The following is a 24,758-nucleotide window of genomic DNA, read 5'->3' on the forward strand; positions in this document are numbered from 1 at the left end:
GAAATTCTACGAATTTTGAGGAGCTTCTGATATTAGAAGTGGAAAGATATTGAGTTTCTAAGTTTCCAAAAGTGCTGCATGCTATTGGAAGTGCTGTTTTCAACAAAGTCAGAAACTTTGTCCTCTTGAGGTTCATCCAGTTCAACCTAACTACAGCCCTAGTGCCGCAAATACATTTGCAAACAATAGCTGACTCAAAGTCAGGATTACAAAAACAGAACAACATCAAAAGGCGGAAGCGTTTTCTGTTACTTCCCTTGGCCCGTGTGGTCAGAGCAACATAAAAATAAAAGAATCACTTTAGGCATCACTAAATGCTCTATCAGCGATATGCACGCAAATGCAATCTCCTTGGCTTGACAAAGGGGTAATTGGTAATCAAACTTTTGTTCTCATTCGCCGTAGCTCATGTCGAGTCCAAAATACACAGGAAGACAGAGGGTGTAGCAAGTTATAGCCATCTTGCCTCATCTTTCCATAAATTTCTTTTTTTTTTATTGTTCAGAATTTCAACCACTGTAGATACTAGTAATTGGCTAAAACAATAGTACAAGAGATAGGCGAAGAGTGAAACCCGATTCTCTATATATTGTAGAAAATCGAGACTCGGACTCGAAAACGTAAAAAACCGGAAACCACAACAAAAGAATAGAAAGAATTAACCGCCAAGCTGATGACTAGAAAGGTAACACAAAATTCAAGTAGATGCATAATTTGCGGCTGTTCTCGCTTTGAAATATATATTTTTTAACCGTGGTTCAATTAATTTACAGAAGAGACCGCAAATTAAGAAGGGATTAATCTACACCAGCAGTTTTCAAAAACTGTATTAAAATTTATTTTAAGAATTGAAATTATATAAACTATTAAAAGAATCAATTAGCAAATTGCAGTGCTGGTGCCTTGAGAAAATCTCGGCATAACACGTACAAAAGCCTCTTGAATAGGACATTTCAGTGAGATTTGAACCTCAGCAAATTCTTCAGCATCGACATACTCTTCATCCTCCTCTACTTCATCATAATCATCCTCCTCTTCTTCTTCTTCAAATTCACTGGCGTATGAATTATAAGTTAATGAGTCTGGTGGAGTATGTAATTGTGGATTTGTTTGATGATGTGTTGATCTCTTGATGTGTGTGTCATTGAAAAAGTCACATCCGATCACTTCATTGGATAGCAGGTGCAAATCAATTCGATCATTTGGATTCAATTTGAATATTTTATCCAATAGGTCATTAAATTGACCCGAAATAGGAAGGATCGACGATAAGATGTCTTTTTTGTTTTGCAACATGTAACTAATAAAAACCTCACTTTGACCGTCAAATGATGCTATAGGCCAAGGGTTTCTCGAACAACTGATGTTGATCAAAAGAATACCCAAAGCCCAAACATCTCCAGCCAAGGTAGGTAGTAATTTTATAGATTTGTCATTCAGTGAAACTGGAAAGGATTCAATATCAACCATGTTGCGTATTAGTTTGCTTGTAGTGTAATTTGTAATTCTTTCTGGTGACATGTAGAAACTTGAGCCTCTGCACAAGTTACATGCAATTAAATCTGTTTCCATAGCAAGACCAAAATCTATCAAAAAGATTTGTATTTCGTTGTATTCGATGATGTTAGAGTCCGTGTGGGGCCTCCTGTAGTCCTTGTTGTACTTGACCATTATGTTCTCCGGTTTCAAGTCACAATGGTATACAGAGTTTTGATTGCAATACTCCACGGCATCAATCAACTGTAGCATGGCATTCTTCATCAACAATTGTTTCTCTCTATCATTTCGCCTCTGTTGAAAGATTTGTAAATCAATTATATTACCAAACAAGTCACCTTGCTCAAAGTAGTCTAGTAGTATAACAACGGCAAAGTTTTCCAATTCAAATACTTCATGTATGGTTGCAACATTTGGATGATCATGTACCTTTAAATGTAATGCAATTTCTGTTAAGAATTGACAATCGTGTCCTTGTCCTTTAATGTAGTCAAAGTCTATGCTTCTTGGTTTGGGTATCACATGATTGAGAAAATATTGATAAAACTGTTGTTGTATAAGTTGCTTGTTGGATGATGTGTTGGTGCCAAGTTTCATTGGTTGTTGTTTCAATACCATCTTGGCTGCAAATTGTTGCTTGGTGTATATGTTTTCCACCAAGTATATAAGACCGTAGGTACCTGCGCCAATTTTACGAACAAATCTCAACTCTTCGTTAAACATGTATCCATCTAGACTCATGTTGACGTTTGACTTTTGTCTCTTGGTTGGTTGTGAATAACATGGTGAATCAAATAGTGGTAGTATAGTCATGATAAGCTGTGGTGATAAAAAGAAGGCAATATTGGATTTAAGAACTTGGATTCTCTTTTATATAATTTTGTTGCAATTTTGGAATTTAATATTTATAATTTTTTTTATTTTTTATTATATTATTTGACCTTTTCCGATTTTTTACATTTTCAGCGTCTAATTTGTTATTTTCCGTTAAATCGTTTTCTTTCTAGAACCACCATGTACAAAGGGTTAAATAAACTCCTTTGTATGGTTTTCTAAACTCCGGAACGTTTGAGGTTTATCCTTTGGAATTCCTTCCGCACTCTTACCACCGCACGTCATTCATAGACGGGTATATTGAGACAAGTTGCCTTAGGAAATAGTATTCCATATTCGTAAATGGTCGTTCCGCAACAATAGATTAATTTGGTTACAATCTTATTGCGTGGTATGATTATTCAAAGCCCAAAGAAAAAACAATTAAAATAAAATAAATAAAACAAAATAAAATAAAAAATAAAGATTTTATTGTGCCTCAATGGAACAGGAGTAAATGTTACCGAGGAACAAATACGAATAGCAAACCAAAGCTGTAAAACATTCGTATTGGAGCTCCTGATTCTGCAAATGGTCAGTTTATTATATCCGCCGAGCCCATATACTTCTGCGCTACATGTCCCTACGCTTAGGGCTATGCCATAAACTCCGCTCTATTTTTGGCCACGTTTGAAGATCAAGTTTAAATTCCTCCTTTTAGTTCTTGATGTTGCTAGACACAACTGTGGCAAAGACGGGTCTAGTAAAACTATAATGTTGGAACCTCACGTGGCGCTAGCAATCAGCATGTGAATTTCATCCCTTAACTCCTGTTCTGAATCTTTCTTTTTACAAAGCGAGAGATGGTTATACTGAAAACTATGGACAGAAATTGCTACAAAACGTGCTACACAAAAACAGTGTACTTGCTTTCATCGTATCTTGTTATATTGTCTGCAAAATGTCATAAATTATCAAAATGCGACATTAAATATTACTGCATGTGAAAATTTTCCTAACACTACAATCCCTTTTTGGAAATTTCGTTGCAAAATCGTCAACTTTCATTCACTTACATTCTTCCCCATTTCTACGAGGTGCTTTCTGCTTTCTGATCACGCAACTTTCGAAAGCGGACATTAAGTGCTTACCTCACTTTTTAGTTACTTATTTATTATTTTTTCGCTATTTGCTCTTCTCCAGCGGAGATAAGATTCTTTAAAGCTACAGTGGTGAGCAATTACAAGCACCGAGAGCCGTACTCTTCGATTACATCCGCATGGTATTGCCCTCTCCATTGAGCACTATCTTGAATGACTGACTCTATTCCGTAGTCGCACATTTTCTCCACAAAAATTGCTATTACAAACCCATATGAATGATCCTTTTGCCATCACTCCCCTGATCTTTCCTTTTACGCTTTCCCCAGATTTACAAGTTTGCAATTGCATTGATACGAAATAAACTGATCATTGTGATCAACTTTTGAACCAAAGTAGCTATCGCTGCAGAGATCTCACCTGATTTCCTATTTGGGAAACTGCTTTTCAACTTTTTTTCCGCAATGTCGCTCTACCTTACTGTGGAAAAAATTAATCCGAGAAACGACAAACAAAAGAACACAAAAATGCAGACTAAAATCTGAAGAACTGATGATTAAATCATTCGACTTTTATCAACCACAAAATTTTCTACCGCGGAAGAAAGTAACACGCGGTTGAACTTAGAAAAGATGAGTATGCTAAGCGGGTGTGAGTATCAATCAGATCATTGACATCGGACTGCTCCGGTTGTACCTTAAAATTGGCAATAATTGCTCTTTTCACTTGCTTCCTCGGTATTAGGAAAAAACCGGAACAACATATTTGCTGGAAGAAGCACAAGCACTAATTCGTATTGCTATGCTACCTGGGAATGTCTCTTTCAAGTTGAAGAAGCTCATACGCATGCCATCTTCTCTCTGTTTTGTTCATCAGTGATCCTACAAGGCTATACACTTTATTAAGGTTATAACTTTAATTTAAGAAATTGTGCATAAACGCCGATACTTTATGCATTAACTGCGACAGCCACATTCTTTTGTTTAGCTTGGCATTTATGAAGTAATACTCTTCGCTAAAGGTCAACTCCGAGACTATTCCTACAGGGTCAATACACATCGGAGTTTTACACTGACTGTGGTAGCCAATGGTGCAATATATCCTTCAACAGAATCGGTAATATGTAACTCTGTTGGTATCGATGCCCACGTGTGTCTAAAACATGGCTAGGCTATGTCAAGTTATTCTCTGTTACCTTTTATCATATTTCATTAATTGACAAAATTTGCATGTGAAAAATATATCTCATCTTCGTCGAACAATAAGGAATAAGTCTTCTACGAATGAATTTCCTATTGTCTTACTATCTAGAGTTTTGATATAAAACAGTAGTCGATAAAGCATGTGAAAATTTACCAGAGCTAAGCTTATTCAGGTTAATCCTTGTTTACATTCCTAAAATAGAATCTAAATAGAGTTTATAGGAAAGCAACGGTTATGAGCGCGACAGGAGATAAGATCAATTTAAGCGAGTGCACATGAGGTAATTTATTGAGATATTCTAGATTTACAAAGTTTATCTAAACCGGACCCCTTGTTTTCCAATTGCATGTGAAACTTTCCAAGCCTCATACAAGCTTGTTTACGATATCAGCGGACACTAAGCAACTTCCTGTGGCCGGTTTACTATCAATTACAGCCTCTTGAATTTCCTCTTCCTTAATTCCAGGAAATTCACGCTTGTAATACGCGTCAATTAAACTGTTTGTCAACTTTTGCAAATTCTCTGTTGAAGTCAAATGTACAATTGACCCACCCCAACCAGCACCAGTGACTCTTGAGCCGTATGCACCATTCTTCAATGCAATGGAGCAAACTTCATTAAGCTTAGCATTGGAAGATTCATTCAACACATCAAGATCGTGTTGAGATTCATTCATGAGGGAACCAAAAGTTTGGAAAAACTTGGCGTCGTCATCAATTGGTGTTGATAACAATTGAAGGGTTTGTAATACTCGTAAACTCTCACGGTAAACATGAAGCGAACGTTGATACAACTTTAACACATCAAACTTAACAGGGATCTTTTTGAGGTATCTTGAATGGAAATCCTTAGGAGTGATGCCTAACTCTTGACAACATTGCTTCACAGTGTAACCTTTCTTTTCGGATAAGATTTTTTCAACAACATCAATCATCTTTGACATATTGGCAATCCCCTTTTCTAAATTTTCTCCATCCCATTCTCCACAATACCCATCCATTACTCCACGAAGAGAGTATGTATCAACATTCGAATCCTTAGCAATACCAGGCTTACCTTCAACACCTAATTTTTTAGCCAATAAATCACCAGCAATTGCCATTTCCACCACTCGCAAATTGTAATGAATTGGAGCAGTCTCATACTTGTTCGAAACTTGTAAACTATTGGTAATAACAAATGTCAAGTTCTTGGCTGGAAATTCGAATGGCGTCCCCTTCAACTGTGGTTTAAATTGAATAAACAAAGCTTTACCTTGCTCACCATAAACCGATGCACATTGATCCATTCCACCATTGTTGAGACCAAGATAATGCTCAGAAACGACTGTGATTCTAGTCAAGTCGGCTTTACTAATATTCTCAATACCATTTGCATACAATACAGCCAAGGTTGAAGCAACACAGAATGCAGCAGATGAAGATAACCCACCACCAGTAGGCACAGTTCCACTAAAAGTAATATTCATTCCTTTTAATTTGTGTTTGCCCTCACCTGACCTCTCTTCCAAGAACTTAGCTGCCACTATTAAACCACATTTGAAATAGTTTGCCCAAGTATGATGTTCCTTATCAATAGCAAAACCAGAATCTTTTCCTATGGCTACTGTCTCCTTGGGGAATTTAGCAGCATCAGTATTTGAAATAGCAATGACTCCCTTTTCATTCGTTGAGACAGCAGCTACGACATCAACCTCAATAGCCATAGGTAACACCGGGAAGTAGTTGTAATCGATGTGGTCACCAATCAAATTGACTCTACCCGGGGATCTAGCAAAAAACTCAATCTCATCATTGGGAAAGTTAGCCATGAAAGAAGCCACTAAGTCAGCATACCTGGAGTTGTGAGCTTTTGGATTGGAATAGAATGATAAATCGTTAAACTTTGGAACGGACATTTTAATAATTCCATGAATGGAGGGACTTTTCTTTCAGGTGGAAAATTCAGATTATTTAATTTAAATACAAAAAATAGGAATAAAGCTAACGAGAAATCGGATAATACTCCTCGTGTGGGTGACTAAATATTCCTATAGGTTGAGTTGATTGGATATCCATTGCTAGGTAAACATATGTTGGAGATTTTTTTGTGTCGGTGAGAGATTTTTAATCCGTGACACGAAAAAAAGAAACAAAAAGAAATGTCAGCGAATGTAAACGGCAAACGAAAATAAAAAATAAAAAAATGTAACGTTACATTGAGTCTTACCATACAAATTTGGATCTCATCACACAAAATCTCATGGACCCCCACACACATATAAATTGCATTCACAAAACATATCATTTCTCCGAGATTTCTCCACCCAGACACAGAATTTTCAATTTTGTACTTAGGTATTTCTGGTTTGTTGTGTTGGACAAAAATCACCTCATTGGAAAGATTATAAAACAGATATATGTAGAGGGTTGACTGCCTCCGACTGTCTGTATGAAAATTGTCTAATTCTTACGCCTCGTCGTTTTATACGTGTAGAGAATTATTCTCTCCTTAAGTATGTCCCCCTCAATTTCTCCATACTAAGTACCTATGTAACGTTACATTTTTAAATTCTATCGGACATCTGTAAGGCTTTCGCGGGAAATATTATAAAAGATATAAATATAATACATCATCGCACCAGAATAAAAGCCATCTTACTATACTTATCTCACTATTATTCAACACAAATGGCAGACAAATACATTCTTGTTACCGGCGGAGCCGGTTATATCGGATCACACACAGTTATTGAGTTAATCAACAATGGATATAAAGTGGTCATCGTTGACAACTTATCCAATTCTTCATACGACGCAGTTGCTCGTATTGAGTTTATTGTTAATCAACATATTCCATTTTACGATGTCGACTTGAGAAACCGCGATGAGTTGGACAAAGTGTTTAAACAGTATGATATTCAAGGCGTCATTCATTTTGCTGCATTAAAAGCTGTGGGCGAGTCAACCAAAATACCATTAAAGTATTACGAAAACAATGTTGGTGGAACCATGACTTTGCTCGACGTATGCTCTGAAAATAATGTCAAGACAATTGTTTTTTCATCAAGTGCCACTGTTTATGGAGATGTCACTAGATTTGGCCCTACGAAATATATCCCTATTCCTGAAACTTGTCCAACCGATCCCACAAACCCCTACGGAAAGACCAAGTTTGTTATTGAACAGATATTAAAAGACATTTACTCAAGTGATGATGCGTGGCAAGTTGCAATTTTGAGATACTTTAATCCAATTGGTGCACATCCATCAGGGTTGTTAGGTGAAGATCCACTTGGTATACCAAACAATTTGTTACCATACTTGTCGCAGGTGGCAATTGGTAGACGTGACATATTGTCCATCTTTGGCGATGACTACGACTCCATTGATGGAACGCCAATCAGAGATTACATTCATGTAGTCGACTTAGCTAAAGGACACATTGCTGCTTTGAACTATTTAAAGAACTTGCGTGAAAAGGGGTTGTACCGTGAGTGGAACTTGGGTACTGGTAAAGGCTCTACTGTTTTCCAAGTCTATAATGCATTCTGCAAAGCTGTTGGAAGGGAGTTACCATACAAGGTTGTGGGCAGAAGACAAGGTGACGTTTTAAATTTGACAGCTAAACCTGATCGTGCTCATGAAGAGTTGAAATGGAAAGCTGAATTGAGTATCGATGGCGCATGTAGGGATCTTTGGAAATGGACAACAGAGAATCCGTTTGGGTTTGAAATTAAAGATTACAAATGGAAAAATTTTGATGGTTTGCATAATCGTTTACATACTATACAAAGTAAGGATTTGCAAGTGAGCTTTTGCAATCGAGGTGCATTGATTCAAGATATCAAAGTTGGTGAGCAGCATATTGTTTGTGGGTTTGATAACGCCCAGGATTATAAGCTGAAATCGAATCCATATTTTGGAACCACAGTTGGTCGTTATGCCAACAGAATCAAAGGGGGTGAATTTGAGTTGGATGGTGCAAAGTTTAAATTAACCCAAAATGAAGGTAATAACACACTACACGCTGGATCCAACGGATTTGATAAGCAAAACTTTTACGGGCCAGTGGTTAAGCACAAGGATGGAAAGTTTACCGTTGAGTTCAAGGTTGTTGACGTGGATGGAACTGATGGGTTTCCCGGTACTTTGGAAACAGTTGTGCAATACACTATCGACAATTCATCGGTCGAGATTGAGTACGAGGCAAAGTTGCTTGGTGGTGATGCAACAATTGTCAACTTGACTAATCATAGCTACTTCAATGTCTCAAACAATACCATTATCGATGGAACCCAAGTTAAATCCTCCGTGAATAAATTTCTTGAGTTGGATGTTGAAAAACTTCCAACGGGTAATATTGTTTCAAGGAGTATTCCAGAAACTATATCGTCCGATGTAGTTTTAGATGATTGTTTTGTTGTTGACGAGGGTAATTTAACCGATACAAGATCAAACAACTTGCAGCCATTGATTGAAGCAACCCATCCAAATAGCAGCATTAAGTTGATTGTCTCAAGCACTGATCCCGCATTCCAATTTTACACAGGTGATGGAGTCAATTGTACTCAGTATGGCAAAAGGAGTGGCTTTTGTGTTGAACCTTCACGATTTGTTGATGCTATTCATTTAGATGATTACAAAGGACAGGTTGTATTGAAAAAAGGTGAAACTTACGGTTCAAAAATCAAGTATGAGTTTATCAAATTGATTAAATAGTTTTAAGAAATAATAGCTAGCGGCAATCGTTTCAAACCCCTTTAGTTGTAAAGATCCCTTGTGGGCAGAATTTGCAACATGTGCGTTGAAGTAAAAATACTGGAACGAGATAATCTTAAACGCACCGCGAAAAATTGAATTCCAATCACCATCAACTATCACCAAAAATGAAAACATACTCCATCCTTATACTAAACAAAGCCGGTGGTCTTATATACCAAAATGAAATCCAACCTGGACTTTCCAAACTCACAGCTAACGATTATCTTGTTCTAGCGGGTACTCTTCATGGGGTACACGCAATTGGATCAAAACTTACATCAACGATAAATTCAACAACGTCATCAAAATCAGCCGAAGATTCCAACTCGCAACACAATGCTCAGATTTTATCTACAGGTAGACAAATGAGTTCAAATAGTAATCGTACTGGATTGAAAAGTGTGGAAACCGATTTGTTCAACTTGTACATATTTCAAACTGTTAGTGGGTTGAAATTCGTTTTGGTGACAATGCCCAACTTAGACTCCGTTGAAGTACAACGTACTAATGATTTATTCAAACACTTGTATGTGGCTTATTCTGACTACGTTATGAAGAATCCTTTTTATTCTATGGATATGCCTATCAAAAGCTCACTATTTGATGCAAAAGTTAGAGAAATATTACTATAGTACAGATTTAATATTTAATATGAACACTTATCTTTATCTACCCTCATTGCTTTTAACCCCTCACGTAAAGTAATCTTTTGCCTCCAGCCGAGCTTGCGCAATTTTGATGTGTCCATGGAGTAATCCAAGTCATTATAATTTCTGTCCTTTACATACACAATATCAACTGAATACCCAAACACATCATTGACCAACCCAACTAGTGAATTATTATCTATCGGCTGCTCATGCTGCACATCCCCTCCAACATTGTATACTTGTCCCGCACATTCACTCTTGTGCCATACAATGTCCATAGCATCCAAAAAATCACTAATATATAAATACCTCCTTCCATTCTTGCCATCGCCATGTATTGGAACGGGCCTATTTTTCTCCCCACACTCAATTACTAAGGGTATGAGTTTTTCTGGGTACTGACCTGGTCCATAAATATTATTTGGTCGTAAAATGGTTACTGGTAGTTTATACGACTTTGTATACGCATTTAGGATCAAGTCGGTTGCAGCCTTGGTCGCTGAATAAGGGTTTGTAGGGTTCAAGGGAGAGCTCTCAGTTGCTCGTTCCACTTCGTCTCCGTAAACTTCATCGGTGGAAATGTGAATGAAGGTTTGTATCTGCTCTGGTAGAAGCCTATAACATTCAAGTAAGTTTTGGGTTGCAAAGATATTGTTTTTGGTGAAAAATATGGGCGATAAAAATGACCTATCGACGGATGACTCTGCGGCAAAATTAATAATGTCAGTCACTCGATACTCTTGAGCTATTTGGATTAGCTGATTTACATCCTCACTCAAATCCAATTTTATAAATTTAAAGTTTTCAAGTCGTTCCAAAGGTCTTAGCATCTCGTAATTGCTGGCGTAGTTTAGCACATCAACACAAATAAAGCAGTAGTCTGGATAATGTTGAACAGCCCGTGATAGGAAGTTACCACCAATGAATCCGGCACCGCCAGAGACCAAAACGCACCTCGTATAATTCGTCATGTGAGATGTAGTGATTGTGTTGAAGTTGGATTCGAAATGAAACGATTTAAAACATTAAAAAATGTCCTCAACTTTTTCGTGACTTGATTTTGCTCCGTTAGATGAATGGAATATCTCTTTCCATGCTATGTTGGTTTTAGTTTCACCTTATGGCGAAATAGCAATTGTTTAGATATCAGAAGCCTCCACTTTCTGTTGAGTAATTTTTCCGTCCCTGATTTTTGTGTAGTTTACAATTGTCCAAAATGTAACGTTGCATCATACTTAAGACTAGATTGGTGTAGATTCTCGAAATTTAGTCAGTCACTACATTTCCAACTGTAAACAAATAATACAAAAAAATGTCTGCAGAATATCCGACACAAAAAATATTGCACAATCGTCATCGGAAGGATGTATAAACCTTCAACTTTGAATCAACAGACTCAAAGTACGAACTCCCATGTAGTGCTTATTGTTTTTCCTGTTCAACTGCTAGTACACTAGGGCTTTTCTATTTCTTTTACACGATCGTTTCTTTCAATTTGCATTATAAATACCACTTTGTTTTTTCCTTTTGCATCAAAGAATGTCCATCGAACACTTACTCAACCCGATTACTTCCACACCAACATACATTGCTATGACGCAAACATTTGATTTCACAAACCACTCGCATAGGCGCTATAATCCTTTGAACAATAGGTATGTCCTTTGCTCACCCCACAGAGCCAAAAGACCATGGCAAGGTGCTAAGGAAGAGATTAAAAAAACATTGTTGCCTGATTACGATCCTAAATGCTACTTGTGCCCAGGAAATATAAGGGCCACTGGGGATGTAAACCCAAAATACGAAACAACTTACATTTTTCCAAACGACTACCCAGCAGTAAAATTGGATCAACCTGACTACAATGGCGATGATGCTCAAGAAAATGGTTTGAAAAAGAAGCTCTTTAAAACACAAGGTGTCAAAGGAAAATGCTTTGTCATTTGTTTCTCGCCAAAGCACAATGTCACTATTCCATTGATGTCACTCGACGAGCTTGCCACCGTGGTAAATACCTGGCAGAAATTGTACAACGATCTTTTATTGGAGTCGGAGCAAAAAACAGCACCCTACAAATATTTACAAATTTTCGAAAACAAAGGGTTTGCTATGGGCTGCTCCAATCCACATCCTCATGGGCAGGCTTGGTGTTTAGATGTTGTACCAACAGAGGTTGAAGATGAGCTAAACAATATGGAAAAGTACTACAAGGAAAACAATTCGCACTTGTTAGGTGACTACGTGCAGTTGGAGATACAAGAAAAGGTTAGAACTGTTGCTGAAAACGACTCATTCATTGTCGTTGTGCCATATTGGGCATTGTGGCCATTTGAAACTTTACTTATATCGAAAGAACATTTGAGGTCTTTGAGGGAATTCAACGACAAACACAAGCGGGATTTAGCGTCGATTTTGAAGGTGTTGACTACCAAGTATGATAATTTGTTCAACACTTCGTTCCCATATTCAATGGGTATCCACCAGGATCCTTTTGAATGCTCGGATGAGCATCATAACTGTGCTTGGTTCCATATGCATTTCTACCCTCCATTATTAAGATCAGCTACAGTTAAAAAGTTTTGCGTTGGATTTGAAATGTTGGGTGAAGCACAAAGAGACTTAACTAGTGAACAAGCTGCTGCTAGATTACAAGAATTGGATGGTGATAAACATTACATGGATTTGATATAGTAAGTAGTGGTATAGAGCTTTTCTCAATTTGCAACATAATTTTATCGCCAATATATTTTTTTTCTCTTCTCATCTCTTCGAAACTAGCACAAACATTGGCACACCAAGAATGGCTGAATTCGTAGAGTCAACTCCAGAGGTAGACTCAGCAGCTGATGCTACCACTAAGGTCACCAAGCCACCACTTGATTCCAGAATTGGAAAGGACTCACCATTTGTTTTTGGTCAAAGATATCTTGAAAATGAAGAAGATGTATTCAATCACAATGCTTGGGACCATGTCGAATGGGGAGAAGAACAAATCAAACAAGCACAAGAAATGATCTCAAAACAGTACGATCATCCAGTGAAGGAATTCGACAAGGCTCTATACAATTCAAATCCAGCAAAATATTGGGATATTTTTTACAAACACAATCGAGAAAATTTCTTCAAAGATCGCAAATGGCTACAAATTGAATTTCCTTCGTTATACAAAGTTACTTCAAAAGATTATCAAGAGCCAATAACCATCTTAGAAATTGGTTGTGGAGCTGGTAACACTTTCTACCCCATTTTGAATCAAAATGAAAATGAGAATTTGAAAATATATGGTTGTGATTATTCCAAAGTAGCTGTTGATTTAGTGCGTTCAAATGAAACTTTTGCTGAACAGAATAAGAAAGGTATTGCATTTAGTTCGGTATGGGATTTGGCCAACCCAGAAGGAAATTTGCCTGAAGGGATGGAGCCCGATTCTGCCGATATTGTCATTATGATATTCGTATTTTCGGCATTACATCCTGACCAATGGAAACAAGCAGTCAAAAACTTGGCCAAAGTTCTTAAACCTGGTGGTGAAATACTATTCAGAGATTATGGAAGGTATGATTTGGCTCAGGTGCGATTCAAAAAGGGAAGATTATTAGATGATAATTTCTACATACGTGGTGACGGAACTAGAGTTTACTTCTTCACGGAGGAAGAATTGGAGGGTATCTTTTGCATAGAGGGGCCATTTGAAAAAGTCAAGATTGCCACTGATAGAAGATTGCTAGTTAACAGAAAAAAGCATTTGAAGATGTATCGAAATTGGTTACAAGGTGTATTCAAAGGATAATCATTGTTATGTATAAAACATTGTTTGGGTATTTGAAAATTTGCCAAATTTCCAACAAGGGGGTCCCTGATAGTTGACTAATGTCTATTCCGTGAGTGTATGGATGAGCGATCTCTTCCAAATCATGCATTGTTTTCAGCATCAATTCAGCTAAGGTTTGTAATGGGCCCGCAGGAACTTGACTCACGGAATCACTGCCAGGCAAAAGTATCCGAATAGGTATACTTTTTACCGATCTGATAAGCTTTTTGTTGAAGCTGTTATATTGATTCAAGTTTCTTGACGCAATGGAGGATAAATAATTTTCTGAATCTTGTTCACTCATTTGCATGATGGCTTTAGCTGAACCATTAATGACAAAAATCGATTGTTTTAGTTGATTTTTCAATACTTCATTTAGACATTTGGTATAATCTATAGACTGTCCATAAGTATTTGTAAATGGCATAACATATTCAATGGGATAATCAGTAATGTGTAGATTCAATTCCCAACAATGCTTTCGATCTGAATGGTGGGCAGGGAGGTACAAATAATCGAAAAGAACACCAATCGGAATATTCCATCGTAGAGGTACATCCTCAAACTCCAACCATATGGGTCCCCTTATCCTTTCCTTGGTGAAATTTTGGAAATATGATATTATGCGTGGATAAAGTATTGGAAAATAAGAATTTCTAAACGCTTGAACTAAATACTCAATTTTTTTTCCATTTATGTCGAAGGAGACGCTGACGTTAATTGACCCATTCCATATGCATTTTTTGATTTCAGTCTTATTCTCTATCTCGGTCATAAGGTGGATGTGTCATGGCGATAAGAGGAACAACTTTCAAGCGCAAGAATTTGTTTGGGGAATTTCCGTTTGTGTTGGTGCGAACAAATTTGTTCCCTGAGCCAGCCTTCTCTCATAACTGTAATAACATTGTTCATTGCTTATTGTTTACTACGCCTATTTATAGCAAACCCTATTGTTCTTATTCGAGTTTTACGCCGAGATAAGGCTCGTACTTGCTATAAGGTGCATTGTACGAAGTTCCATGGACTAATTAAGGTCTAGTATGTGCAGGAAGATCTGCACATCGGCAATGTATTTCATACAGAAGTGATGAAATTGTACTCAACTCCCTGTTATATATAACCTTGTGCAATGTCTCAACAATGCTACTTTGACTGTCATCACTACGGACACCAATGAAGAAATACAGTGATAAGCAAATTCTTTCCATCAATGATACACCACCATCAATTCCAGCATTCGGTATAGATGACTTAGCTCATGCTGTGGATACATTCAAACCATCTCAGTTCAATACGAGCGAGCTACCAAAAGACCTTCCAGTTTATGACAAGTCTACGGGACGATTCAACCGATTTATCAAACGAGGTGGCATGAAAAGAAGAGTTGTTAGTGCTCCGCCCATGATGGCCAAATCTTATGTCGATAAGGAATTACCTGTTGCACCTAATACCAGGAGGGATACGTTGACCCCAGTGGTGGATAAGAGGTTGATCGAGCTTTCCAAATCTACCCTAAAACCTAGAGTAGTTTCAGGACCACCAGTGCCACCCAAAGAATCATTATATGACGCCAATTTGTGGAATGGCAAGTCACTTTTGGCTTCCCCACGGCAAAAATCATCTGATATTAGGTGGTCAACCCTGCGGTGTCATGTGACAGGACTTTCTCCATCCTATCAGCTTTCACCGATGAAAGGAACTAGCTCGCCAATAGGCCAGTTTAACAAGTCGGGTTTTCCTGAAATTCCACCAGTTTCCTCGAGACTATACTTTAACGGCTCCCCACTAGGTTGTTCAATGAATAGTGATAATCTCTTCTCGGAGAAAGATGAAGCGTGGTGTTATCGAGACATGTATTGATGTAAACTCCTTTGCTTTGCGATGCTTATTGTTTTCGTTTGGCATTAAATTCTGCTTCCACTGTTGTCTCGTCATCTTTAAAGAGTCCTCTGTTATAGCCTGAGGTAAAATCTGGCATCATATATCATATACATATACAATGTGTATACATTCATAGCTTCGTAATCAATTCATCTCCTTTATATTTATTCAAAACATCCTCAATACCGTATTTCTTTGCAACCGCAGGACTGATAAACCGCCCACCTAAATAGTGAACTTTATTGGGGCCACTTTTAACAAATCTTTCAGCACAGGGCTTTGGTGCCGTCAAACTAATCAATCCAGCTGCATGTATGTCAATATCAGTAGGACCTTCATCAACATCCCAGCCAGAAGGGATATCCACGGAGAATACTGGTGGTAATGAATCATGATGTTGGGAAATAAAGCCAATAACATCCTTGAATGGTTCTCTAATGGGTGGTTTGAAAGAAAATCCAAAAATAGCATCTAATATCACAGCAACTTCACCTTTGTTAGTAAGTAGCAGTTTTATCTCCTCCAAAGTAGATATTTCCTTTATTTCTAGATTTTGCAATTGTTCAACCAAGCGGCTGATTAAATCACTCTTTGTTGATTTCTTGGGGTAATAAATGATTGGTTCATAAGCACCCCATGTTTTCAAATGGCGAGCAGCTACTAATCCATCTCCTCCATTGTTACCAGGACCAACCAACACCAAAACCTTTTGCAATGGTGGCGTTGTTTTCTGTGGAGGATATTGTTTGTAAATTGCTTTTGCAACCGCCAATCCCGCAAGTTCCATCAATTGATCAATAGAAAATGCTCCCGTTGACATCAACTCCTTATCGAGTTGAGCTGCAGTCTTTGCTGACAACGTTTTGAATGCTGCTGACATATTGTATATTGAACTTTAGTGACGTTGATTAAGCGTAAAGAAGCATATAGCTGAGAAGGCGATCTTTTCCTCTAAATAGCAATTGTGTTTGGGCATTGTCAGATGATACATCAATGGTAGCGCCATATACCCTTAACAGTTGTGACGCCCCTGATCGTCAAACTTTGGCAGGCAGTTTGGTTGAACGCACTGCAATCTGGGAAACATTCCCTTCAAGTACTCTTATATTATCTACTAGCAAGACTTCTGTAAGACCCTCTACAAAGACTTCAATGTGCGAACTTGCTATACTTATCTTTCATACTTCTTTTAATATGATTTACGTGTCGTTCTGCATATAACAACTTTGGTTGACGCAACATTAAGTAATGCGACATTAATTAATAAATAAATAACAAAAAACAAACAACAAACACAAAATTCAATAACAAAATTTTTTAGGCAATAAATAAAAAAGTAACAATTGGAAAAATTGTCAATGGGGACACCCAAATCAAAAGATCAACAAACTTAGACAAACATCCAAGGGCAAACTACAGAGCAAAGGAGATACACTCTACTGCCACTCATCTACCCATACCCACCAAACAATCGTATTCACTTATACTTAGCTGTGTCCTGTACAAATATATTCCTTCTACACAATACATTACAATCAAGGGACACTCTATTTAAATCAAAACGTGTTTAAGCTTATTTCCACCATGGATCTGTACAATTATGAATCACCAAGCTTGAGAAATGGCAATGGACCCACATCGCGCCATTCTCCTATTATCAATTACCGAAAGGATGCTAAAAAGGCGGTCAAATTCACAATGATGGTTGTTGGTGAACTGGGAACTGGTAAAACAACTTTTATCAATAGTTTGTTAAACAAAAGGGTTTTAGACCATCGGTATGAAAACCCGTCATTGATTTCATCAAACAAAGACTGTGAAACCAAAACATTGGCATTCACTTCTGCCAAATCTGTAGCTTTGCCTAATACATCAATGTTGACTAGAAATGAGTTTAATCCAAGTACTATTGACGAAGAGCCAGGTATTGCCTTGACTGAGACAAAAGTGGAAATTGTTGATGACGACAATCTTAAATTGGTGTTGAATATTATAGATACACCTGGATTTGGAGAAAATTTAAACAATGAATTGTGTTTTGTTGAAATTGAAAATTATTTAAAACAGCAATTTGATCTTGTTTTGGCCGAAGAGACCCGTATTAAAAGGAATCCTAGATTTACTGATACTAGAGTCCATGTTATGCTTTACTTTATTGCCCCCACCGGACATGGATTAAGAGAACTCGACATTCAATGTATGAAGAGATTATCGAAATATGTCAACATCATTCCTGTTATTGGAAGAGCTGACTCTTTTACTTCAAACGAATTACATTACTTTAAACAACAAGTTAGAACTGACATTGAAAAATTCAATGTTCCTATTTTTCAATTTGACAACTTTTTGAATGAATATGATGAAGAAGAAGATTATGATTTAATACAGGAATGTAAATTTCTTTCCAATTTGCAACCATTTGCTGTTATTACATCGGAAGATTCTTTTGAAATTAGAGATAAGAAAACGGGTGAATCTAAAATTATAAAGGCAAGACAATATCCTTGGGGTTTGGTGGATATTAACGATACTACAATTAGTGACTTTGTTATTTTGAAATCAGTGTTATTGGGCTCCCATTTACAAGATTTGAAGGACTTGACCCATGACTTTTTATATGAAACTTATAGAACCGAGAGATTGACTAAAGTCACGGGTGGTGGCGTTTTAGAAGATGATGAATATGAAGATAGTGAGTTCCACGATACTGTTGAACACCATAATAATGGTGAAGATAGGGGTGGATTGGTAGGTTCAGCTGTTCCTTCCTTGTCCAACTTGGCGCGACTTGCAAATGAAACAAATGAGGGTGATACTACAATCCATGGTGATGGCTTGGATAATCGCTCTCTTGGTTCTTCACATTCATCACTTAAAAAATCTACTTCAATGTTACTAGATGACAATGCCTCATCCAATTCATCACCATATTTACATTCACATGGAAACTTTACTTCGAGTACTTCCACTGCTGCTACAGTCAATGACAAGAACCCCAATAGTAATGCTTTCAAAAGGCTATCTATTGGACCACAAAGAAATCAATTGCGTCAAATTTCTGAAACTGTTCCTTATGTTATAAGACATGAACGAAACCTTGAGAGACAGAACAAGTTGGAAGAGATGGAAAAAGCCAGTGCAAAGGAATTGGCAGCAAGAGCTGCATTATTGGAGAAGAAGGCACAAGAATTGAAGCTTAAAGAAAAGAATTTATTGAGACAATTGGAGTTAGCAAAACAGCGTAAACTGAGTGCTGCAACTAGTGAAGTGTCGTCCTCTAAAACGAGTGAAAATGTTGAAGTTGTTAATGACAGTGATGATCATTCACATCGTGCAGATGAATCAATCGACCATGGTGATAATGGACGTATTCAAAAGGATGAAACGTTAACAGATTTGCATTCGATAGTGGGTGATCAACGTCAGCACCAGCGTTAATGAAGGAACAAAAGAGGGGAGAGGTACGGCTTTACTTTTTAGGTACTTTTGTATATTTTCAATCAAATCTAAAAATTACTCTTTTCAGATCAGTTGTATGAATTGCATTAGTATATCTTTTGTTGAGGATATAGTTTTGATACTTCACAAGACTCGAGAAAAAAGAAATTAAAAATTTTCTTTTGCTGTGGTAGAGAAGACAGACACGACAATTAAAAGAGGGCAACAAAAAAAAACCATCAACTATCAATCAATCAATCAATCAAGAGCCTTCCACTGCACGAAGATTTCAAGAGATCTAATAGATATCAACCACAGAAGCCTCAGAAAGAGATCCATATAACTAACTAAACTAATCGTATCATCGAGATTCACCGACAATGGATATTCTTCAACTATTGGAAAATGCAATCTTGAGTCCTGATCCAACACGAAGGACTCAAGCTGAAATTGAGTTGAATGAGGCAGCAAACAACCACTTTCAAGAGTATATCTCACTATTAATCGAAGCATTGAACAATGAAGATGCCAAGACAGAAGTGAGAATGTTGGCCGGTATAGGACTCAAGAATCAATTGGTTTCCAAAGATCAAAGAACAAGGTTGGCGCAACAAGACCGTTGGTTAAAGCTCAATGCCGAGTTGAAAAAGAAGATTAAAGATAATGCAGTTCAGGGATTAAAGATTTCTAATCAAAAAGTAGCTAGTACTGCTGCTCAATTGGTGGCTGCCATTGCAGATATCGAGTTGCCAAGAGGTGAATGGCCAGAATTGATTCCACTTATTATTGAAAATACCAAGATGGAAAATCCTGAACATGTTAAACGTGCATCTCAATTGGCAATTGGTTATATTTGTGAAAGTGCGGACCCAACAAACGCAAACATCTTATCTCAAGCATCGGGTATTTTGATTGCAATTATACAAGGTGTACAAAGTAATGAGCCATCGAATTTGGTTAGAATAACTGCATTGAATGCTCTTGTTAACTCTTTGGAGTTTATCAAGTACAATTTTGAGACTGAAGGAGAAAGAAACTATATAATGCAAGTTGTGTGTGAAGCGACTCAAGCTGATGATTCAGAATTACAAGCCAGTGCATTTGGATGTCTTGCGAGAATCATGTCATTGTACTACAAATTTATGTCTCTTTATATGGAAAAGGCATTGTACGGTTTGACTGTTTCTGGTATGCAAAGCTCAGACGAAAAGGTATCTTGTATGGCTGTAGAGTTTTGGTCGACTGTATGTGAAGAAGAGTTGGAAATTGCATTACAGAGACTGGAATTGGGATTGGATCCGTTACAAGATGCTGGAAATCCTGATTTAATAACATACAACTTTGCGTTGATTGCTTCTGGTGAGGTGTTGCCCACCTTGTTGACATTACTTACTAGACAAAATGAAGATCCTGAGGATGATGATTGGTCGGTTGCAATGGCCGCTGGTGCCTGTTTACAATTGTATGCACAAAATATTGGAAATTATGTGGTCGATCCCACTATTCATTTTGTTAGCTCCAATATTGCTAACGGCGACAATTGGAGATCAAGAGAAGCTGCTGTGATGGCATTTGGCTCCATCTTAGATGGTCCAGATCACGACCAATTAAAAAATATCATTAGTGAAGCTTTGACCCCTATACTTGCATTGATTACTGATTCAAGTTTGCAAGTAAAAGAGACCGTGGCATGGTGTCTTGGACGTATTGCTGACATGGTTGTTGATGCAATCAACGTTCAAACACAATTGCCTCAATTGTTGGAGGCTTTGGTGAAGGGTTTACAAGATCATCCAAAAGTCTCAACCAATTGTTGTTGGACTTTGATGAATTTGATTGAGCAGTTGTGCTCTGATACCAATGCTGAAACCAATGTCATGTCTCCCTTTTACCCTTCTATAATTCCAGTGTTGATGCAACTTTCGGGTAAGGGGGACAATGAATACAGCTCTCGTGCATCTGCATATGAAGCATTATCAACATTTGTCACCTATAGTGCTAAAGACACTATGGGAGTTGTTCACAATATTGCAACTGAAGTATTGGCGAGGTTGGAATCAACCATTGAATTGCAATCACAAGTGGCAACTACTGAAGATAAAGGTAATTTGGAGGAATTGCAAACCAATATATTAGCATTGTTAACCACCATAATCAGAAAATTGGGATCAGAAGTAATAAATGCCTCAGACAATTTGATGGAACGATTCATAAAGTTGATCAGTGCTCAAGAATCCAACTCACTTATTGAAGAGGATATATTTATCGCGATTTCAGCATTATCGGGTGCCATTGGTGACAACTTCTTAAAGTACATGCCAGTGTTTTTGCCGTACTTGACTCGAGCATTGGAGAATGTGGAATCACCGACAGCATTCACTGCTATAGGTTTGGTTGGAGATTTGGCTCAGAATCTTGGGTTACAAATCAGTGAGTACTTGAATGGTTTAATGACCATACTCGGCAACACATTAAGCAACCCCGGTGTGAGACGTGAACTTAGGCCAGCAATTGTGTCTGCCTTTGGTGATGTTGCGGCTGCGATTGGCCCCAATTTTGAACCATACCTCGAATATGTCATGAACATATGTACCGAGGCAGCATCAATCGAACCTCAAGACGGCTCATTGGAGACTATTGATTATGTATTTACCGTGAGAGAATCAGTACTAGATTGTTTTGTTGGTATTACTGCTGGTTTCTCTGATCAACCCGAAAAATTGTACCCAGTCGCGGGCGGTATATTACAATACATACAGAAAGTTGCCTCAGATCCACATATGGCCTCAACTGAATCTGTTGCTAGGTCTGCTACAGGTTTATTGGGTGATATTGCAGCCATGTATCCACAGGGTCAATTCAAACCATATTTCGAAGCTGATTGGGTTACTGAATTTATTAAAAAGACCAGATCTAATCCATTGTTTGATGAAAAAACCAAAGATGCAGCACGGTGGGCCAGAGAGCAACAGAAGAGACAGCTACTGATCCCAGCAGCAATGAGTTAAGCCAAAGCAATGCAATTTGCAAAATCATATTCCAGAAATAATATTCATATTACAGGTCGGTGTGAAAAGTTTCAACAGCATTTCCTTCCCCCTTCTTACATAGCCTTCCCCTTTTAACCTCTCACGAACTCTAATGTCCTCTAATAAATATACATAAATTCAATAAAGTTTACATGTATTGTAATGTATCATCTTACGCGTTTAAAAAATTTTGGTAATTTTTCAAGATGGAAAACACAATGAAACCCAAACTCAGTGTCAGCTATCACAATAATTTACCTGCATGTCCGATATAGCACCGCCAGTTATACCGAATCATATACCATTCGATCAAACCTATGTTCTTTACGACCCCAATGATGTAATATCCATCATATCAGTTCAATTTACATTACTTCCGGTATACATCATGGTGTTTTACCTACTGTGGTTCCTAGTCACGAGAGAAATCGAGCCTGTTATCGTTGTAGCTGGACACTTGTGTTCGGAAATTGTCAATAAGATTTTGAAAATTTTACTCAAGAACCCAAGACCTGATTTCCACCGTGAATTTGGTAGTGGTGGCAGTCTTAGTTATGGGATGCCAAGTGCTCATTCTCAATTTATTGGATTTTTCGCTGCTTATTATGTATGTGTAATTGTATTTAAAGTTGGTCATTTAAAGAAGTGGCAAAGGGTAACATGGTTAGCGGTTTTGACTTTTGTTGGATTATGTGTTGCTGGATCACGAGTTTATTTGATGTATCATACTTGGCAACAAGTTGTTGTTGGAGTCACTGTTGGTATTGTGTTTGGGATTTTCTACTTTATATTCAGCTCATTGGTGAGAGATATGGGAATTGTTGATTGGGCGTTGAACTGGCCGTTGATCAAGTACTTCAATGTCAAAGACTCTTATCATCATTGCTATCAAACATTTAAAGATGAGTTTGATACTTACTTGCAACAAAGGCATAGAATCAAAAAGTTAAAAAAGAATATATGACATCACCCTATTTATATCTAATATATATGTATATAGATCTCAGTCTTCAAAAATCATCCCATTTATCTTCATCTTGTGATTTCGAATTGGATCCACCTGACAAACTCTCATATTTGACACCATCCTCGGACCTTTTATACCCAAAAGCAACAGGTACGTCATCATTGTTGTTTGACTTTGCCCATAATCCATTAAATCGATGATCAATAGTTTTATTAAGTCCTTGTTCATTTACTTCCTTGGTGAAAGTTTGAAAAGTTTCTTGTCCATATTTTCCCGTCTCTTGCATTTTTTGACCAAATTGAGCCATTGCCTTCTTAGCTTCAGCACTAAATTCACTTTGTTGTAATTGAGTCAAACTTGGTTGAATTACACTTTGGTTCACTTCTTGAACCGATTTGACCACAGTTGATGAGAAAAGACCCCACCCTTTGGTGAATGTACCTAATGGATCCTTTTGGAAATTGTCTACCGTAAAATTGGAAAATGAGGATGAGCCACCAGCTGAAGTACCGTTGGATGCAGGTGCTGGTGTATTACCAAAACCGGCATATTTTCCTCCTTGTGATGGCGGAAGATGATCAGGTCTTGATTCGTTCTTTGCTCCTAAACTGGCAAAATACGATTCGTTCTTGCTTTTTTGCTCATTAGTTAAACCAGGCCCTGCACGAGTAGAAGTCGATGTAGTAGTCGAAGTAATACTATCCTTATCTGGTAGCTTCTCACCCGAATGATCCTTTGGCACATACTCCCTACCTTCAACTTCGCAAGTTAAAATCTCCTTGTAATCTTCAGCCACAAAGTTATCAAACTTTTGTTTTGCCGGTAAACCCAAATCAACACCATTCTCTTCAAAATATTTCCTCAATCTTTCATTTCCACCAATTTCCATTCGTAATGTTTCTTCCGGTTTGAACTGATCCATTGTTATTGATCGTACAAAGGATATATGGACTCCCAAACCTCTATGCACACCAGCACATTCTAAACAGATGAATGCACCGAATTTAGGAGACGCCCATTGTGGGTTGGGGGCACCACAATCAAAACATTTCTTGTTTTCACCCACTTTTTGCAAGCTTAACAATTTCCTGCGTGAATCTGGATCTACTGACATCACTAGTGGGGTCTATGTGTGTGTTGAGTGTATAAATACAATAGTTAGTGTCAAAACAAGTGTCTTGATTGGTACTTCTCTGTATATCTTTCTGATCTCAATTACGAACAAATTTTTCTCCGTTGTAATATTTTTTATGTTTTCTTTTTATTCTATTTTTGCCTTATGTCGTATTTTTTGATAACACAACAACACGTAGATATCCCCTTAAAAACATTATACGACCAGAGAAAACTTCACTTGGATATGGACGCAACAAGGAAATTCGAACTGCGGTGCGTGATATTAAACAGATGAAGTCAACCAAACGACCCGTGCTTTTTCACCTCAGGCGACACGTAAATTTCACGTTCCATTCTTATGTAAGGCTGAAGCACAAAACATGAAACAAGGTCACGTGATGTTATGTAGTAGTGACAAAGAAGAACCATTGCAAAACAACTTAGGAAACAAATCGTGAGGGCTCCATGAGAAGCAAACACTAGACTGCGTCGAATATTTCTAATTGCTAG

The 24,758-nt window shown here is 37.6% G+C and overlaps 14 protein-coding genes across 14 annotated transcripts; 8 read left to right on the forward strand and 6 right to left on the reverse strand. All coding sequences in view use genetic code 12, as the record gives it.

Moving 5' to 3' along the window:
- Positions 1-879: 879 nt before the first annotated feature.
- CORT_0B07360 (Sha3 serine/threonine kinase) lies at positions 880-2,310 on the reverse strand (the record flags this gene model as incomplete). The annotated part of the gene is made up of 1 exon (XM_003867831.1): positions 880-2,310. One exon carries the CDS (start codon positions 2,308-2,310, stop codon positions 880-882), a length of 1,431 nt encoding a protein of 476 aa, XP_003867879.1.
- A 2,668-nt stretch (positions 2,311-4,978) lies between these two features.
- On the reverse strand, positions 4,979-6,511 carry CORT_0B07370 (Gal1 galactokinase; the record flags this gene model as incomplete). The annotated part of the gene is made up of 1 exon (XM_003867832.1): positions 4,979-6,511. The coding sequence occupies one exon, from the start codon at positions 6,509-6,511 to the stop codon at positions 4,979-4,981; it is 1,533 nt and encodes a 510-aa protein (XP_003867880.1).
- A 772-nt stretch (positions 6,512-7,283) lies between these two features.
- On the forward strand, positions 7,284-9,314 carry CORT_0B07380 (Gal10 UDP-glucose 4-epimerase; the record flags this gene model as incomplete). The annotated part of the gene is made up of 1 exon (XM_003867833.1): positions 7,284-9,314. The coding sequence occupies one exon, from the start codon at positions 7,284-7,286 to the stop codon at positions 9,312-9,314; it is 2,031 nt and encodes a 676-aa protein (XP_003867881.1).
- Positions 9,315-9,481: 167 nt separating this feature from the next.
- CORT_0B07390 (Trs23 protein) lies at positions 9,482-9,988 on the forward strand (the record flags this gene model as incomplete). Its single annotated transcript, XM_003867834.1, has 1 exon — positions 9,482-9,988. One exon carries the CDS (start codon positions 9,482-9,484, stop codon positions 9,986-9,988), a length of 507 nt encoding a protein of 168 aa, XP_003867882.1.
- A 14-nt stretch (positions 9,989-10,002) lies between these two features.
- Positions 10,003-10,977, reverse strand: CORT_0B07400 (Gal102 UDP-glucose-4-epimerase; the record flags this gene model as incomplete). The annotated part of the gene is made up of 1 exon (XM_003867835.1): positions 10,003-10,977. The coding sequence occupies one exon, from the start codon at positions 10,975-10,977 to the stop codon at positions 10,003-10,005; it is 975 nt and encodes a 324-aa protein (XP_003867883.1).
- A 568-nt stretch (positions 10,978-11,545) lies between these two features.
- CORT_0B07410 (Gal7 galactose-1-phoshphate uridyl transferase) lies at positions 11,546-12,697 on the forward strand (the record flags this gene model as incomplete). Its single annotated transcript, XM_003867836.1, has 1 exon — positions 11,546-12,697. One exon carries the CDS (start codon positions 11,546-11,548, stop codon positions 12,695-12,697), a length of 1,152 nt encoding a protein of 383 aa, XP_003867884.1.
- A 109-nt stretch (positions 12,698-12,806) lies between these two features.
- Positions 12,807-13,796, forward strand: CORT_0B07420 (Abp140 protein; the record flags this gene model as incomplete). Its single annotated transcript, XM_003867837.1, has 1 exon — positions 12,807-13,796. One exon carries the CDS (start codon positions 12,807-12,809, stop codon positions 13,794-13,796), a length of 990 nt encoding a protein of 329 aa, XP_003867885.1.
- Positions 13,786-14,592, reverse strand: CORT_0B07430 (Atg5 protein; the record flags this gene model as incomplete). Its single annotated transcript, XM_003867838.1, has 1 exon — positions 13,786-14,592. One exon carries the CDS (start codon positions 14,590-14,592, stop codon positions 13,786-13,788), a length of 807 nt encoding a protein of 268 aa, XP_003867886.1.
- Positions 14,593-14,990: 398 nt separating this feature from the next.
- Positions 14,991-15,677, forward strand: CORT_0B07440 (hypothetical protein; the record flags this gene model as incomplete). Its single annotated transcript, XM_003867839.1, has 1 exon — positions 14,991-15,677. The coding sequence occupies one exon, from the start codon at positions 14,991-14,993 to the stop codon at positions 15,675-15,677; it is 687 nt and encodes a 228-aa protein (XP_003867887.1).
- A 151-nt stretch (positions 15,678-15,828) lies between these two features.
- On the reverse strand, positions 15,829-16,578 carry CORT_0B07450 (hypothetical protein; the record flags this gene model as incomplete). Its single annotated transcript, XM_003867840.1, has 1 exon — positions 15,829-16,578. One exon carries the CDS (start codon positions 16,576-16,578, stop codon positions 15,829-15,831), a length of 750 nt encoding a protein of 249 aa, XP_003867888.1.
- Positions 16,579-17,282: 704 nt separating this feature from the next.
- On the forward strand, positions 17,283-19,136 carry CORT_0B07460 (septin; the record flags this gene model as incomplete). Its single annotated transcript, XM_003867841.1, has 1 exon — positions 17,283-19,136. The coding sequence occupies one exon, from the start codon at positions 17,283-17,285 to the stop codon at positions 19,134-19,136; it is 1,854 nt and encodes a 617-aa protein (XP_003867889.1).
- A 380-nt stretch (positions 19,137-19,516) lies between these two features.
- CORT_0B07470 (Kap95 protein) lies at positions 19,517-22,144 on the forward strand (the record flags this gene model as incomplete). The annotated part of the gene is made up of 1 exon (XM_003867842.1): positions 19,517-22,144. The coding sequence occupies one exon, from the start codon at positions 19,517-19,519 to the stop codon at positions 22,142-22,144; it is 2,628 nt and encodes an 875-aa protein (XP_003867890.1).
- A 283-nt stretch (positions 22,145-22,427) lies between these two features.
- Positions 22,428-23,129, forward strand: CORT_0B07480 (Cwh8 dolichyl pyrophosphate (Dol-P-P) phosphatase; the record flags this gene model as incomplete). Its single annotated transcript, XM_003867843.1, has 1 exon — positions 22,428-23,129. One exon carries the CDS (start codon positions 22,428-22,430, stop codon positions 23,127-23,129), a length of 702 nt encoding a protein of 233 aa, XP_003867891.1.
- Positions 23,130-23,175: 46 nt separating this feature from the next.
- On the reverse strand, positions 23,176-24,246 carry CORT_0B07490 (Age3 ADP-ribosylation factor GTPase activating protein; the record flags this gene model as incomplete). The annotated part of the gene is made up of 1 exon (XM_003867844.1): positions 23,176-24,246. The coding sequence occupies one exon, from the start codon at positions 24,244-24,246 to the stop codon at positions 23,176-23,178; it is 1,071 nt and encodes a 356-aa protein (XP_003867892.1).
- Positions 24,247-24,758: the final 512 nt, after the last annotated feature.

This window comes from Candida orthopsilosis, assembly GCF_000315875.1.
Source record: "Candida orthopsilosis Co 90-125, chromosome 2 draft sequence".
Classification (NCBI taxonomy): Eukaryota; Fungi; Ascomycota; class Pichiomycetes; order Serinales; family Debaryomycetaceae; genus Lodderomyces; species Lodderomyces orthopsilosis.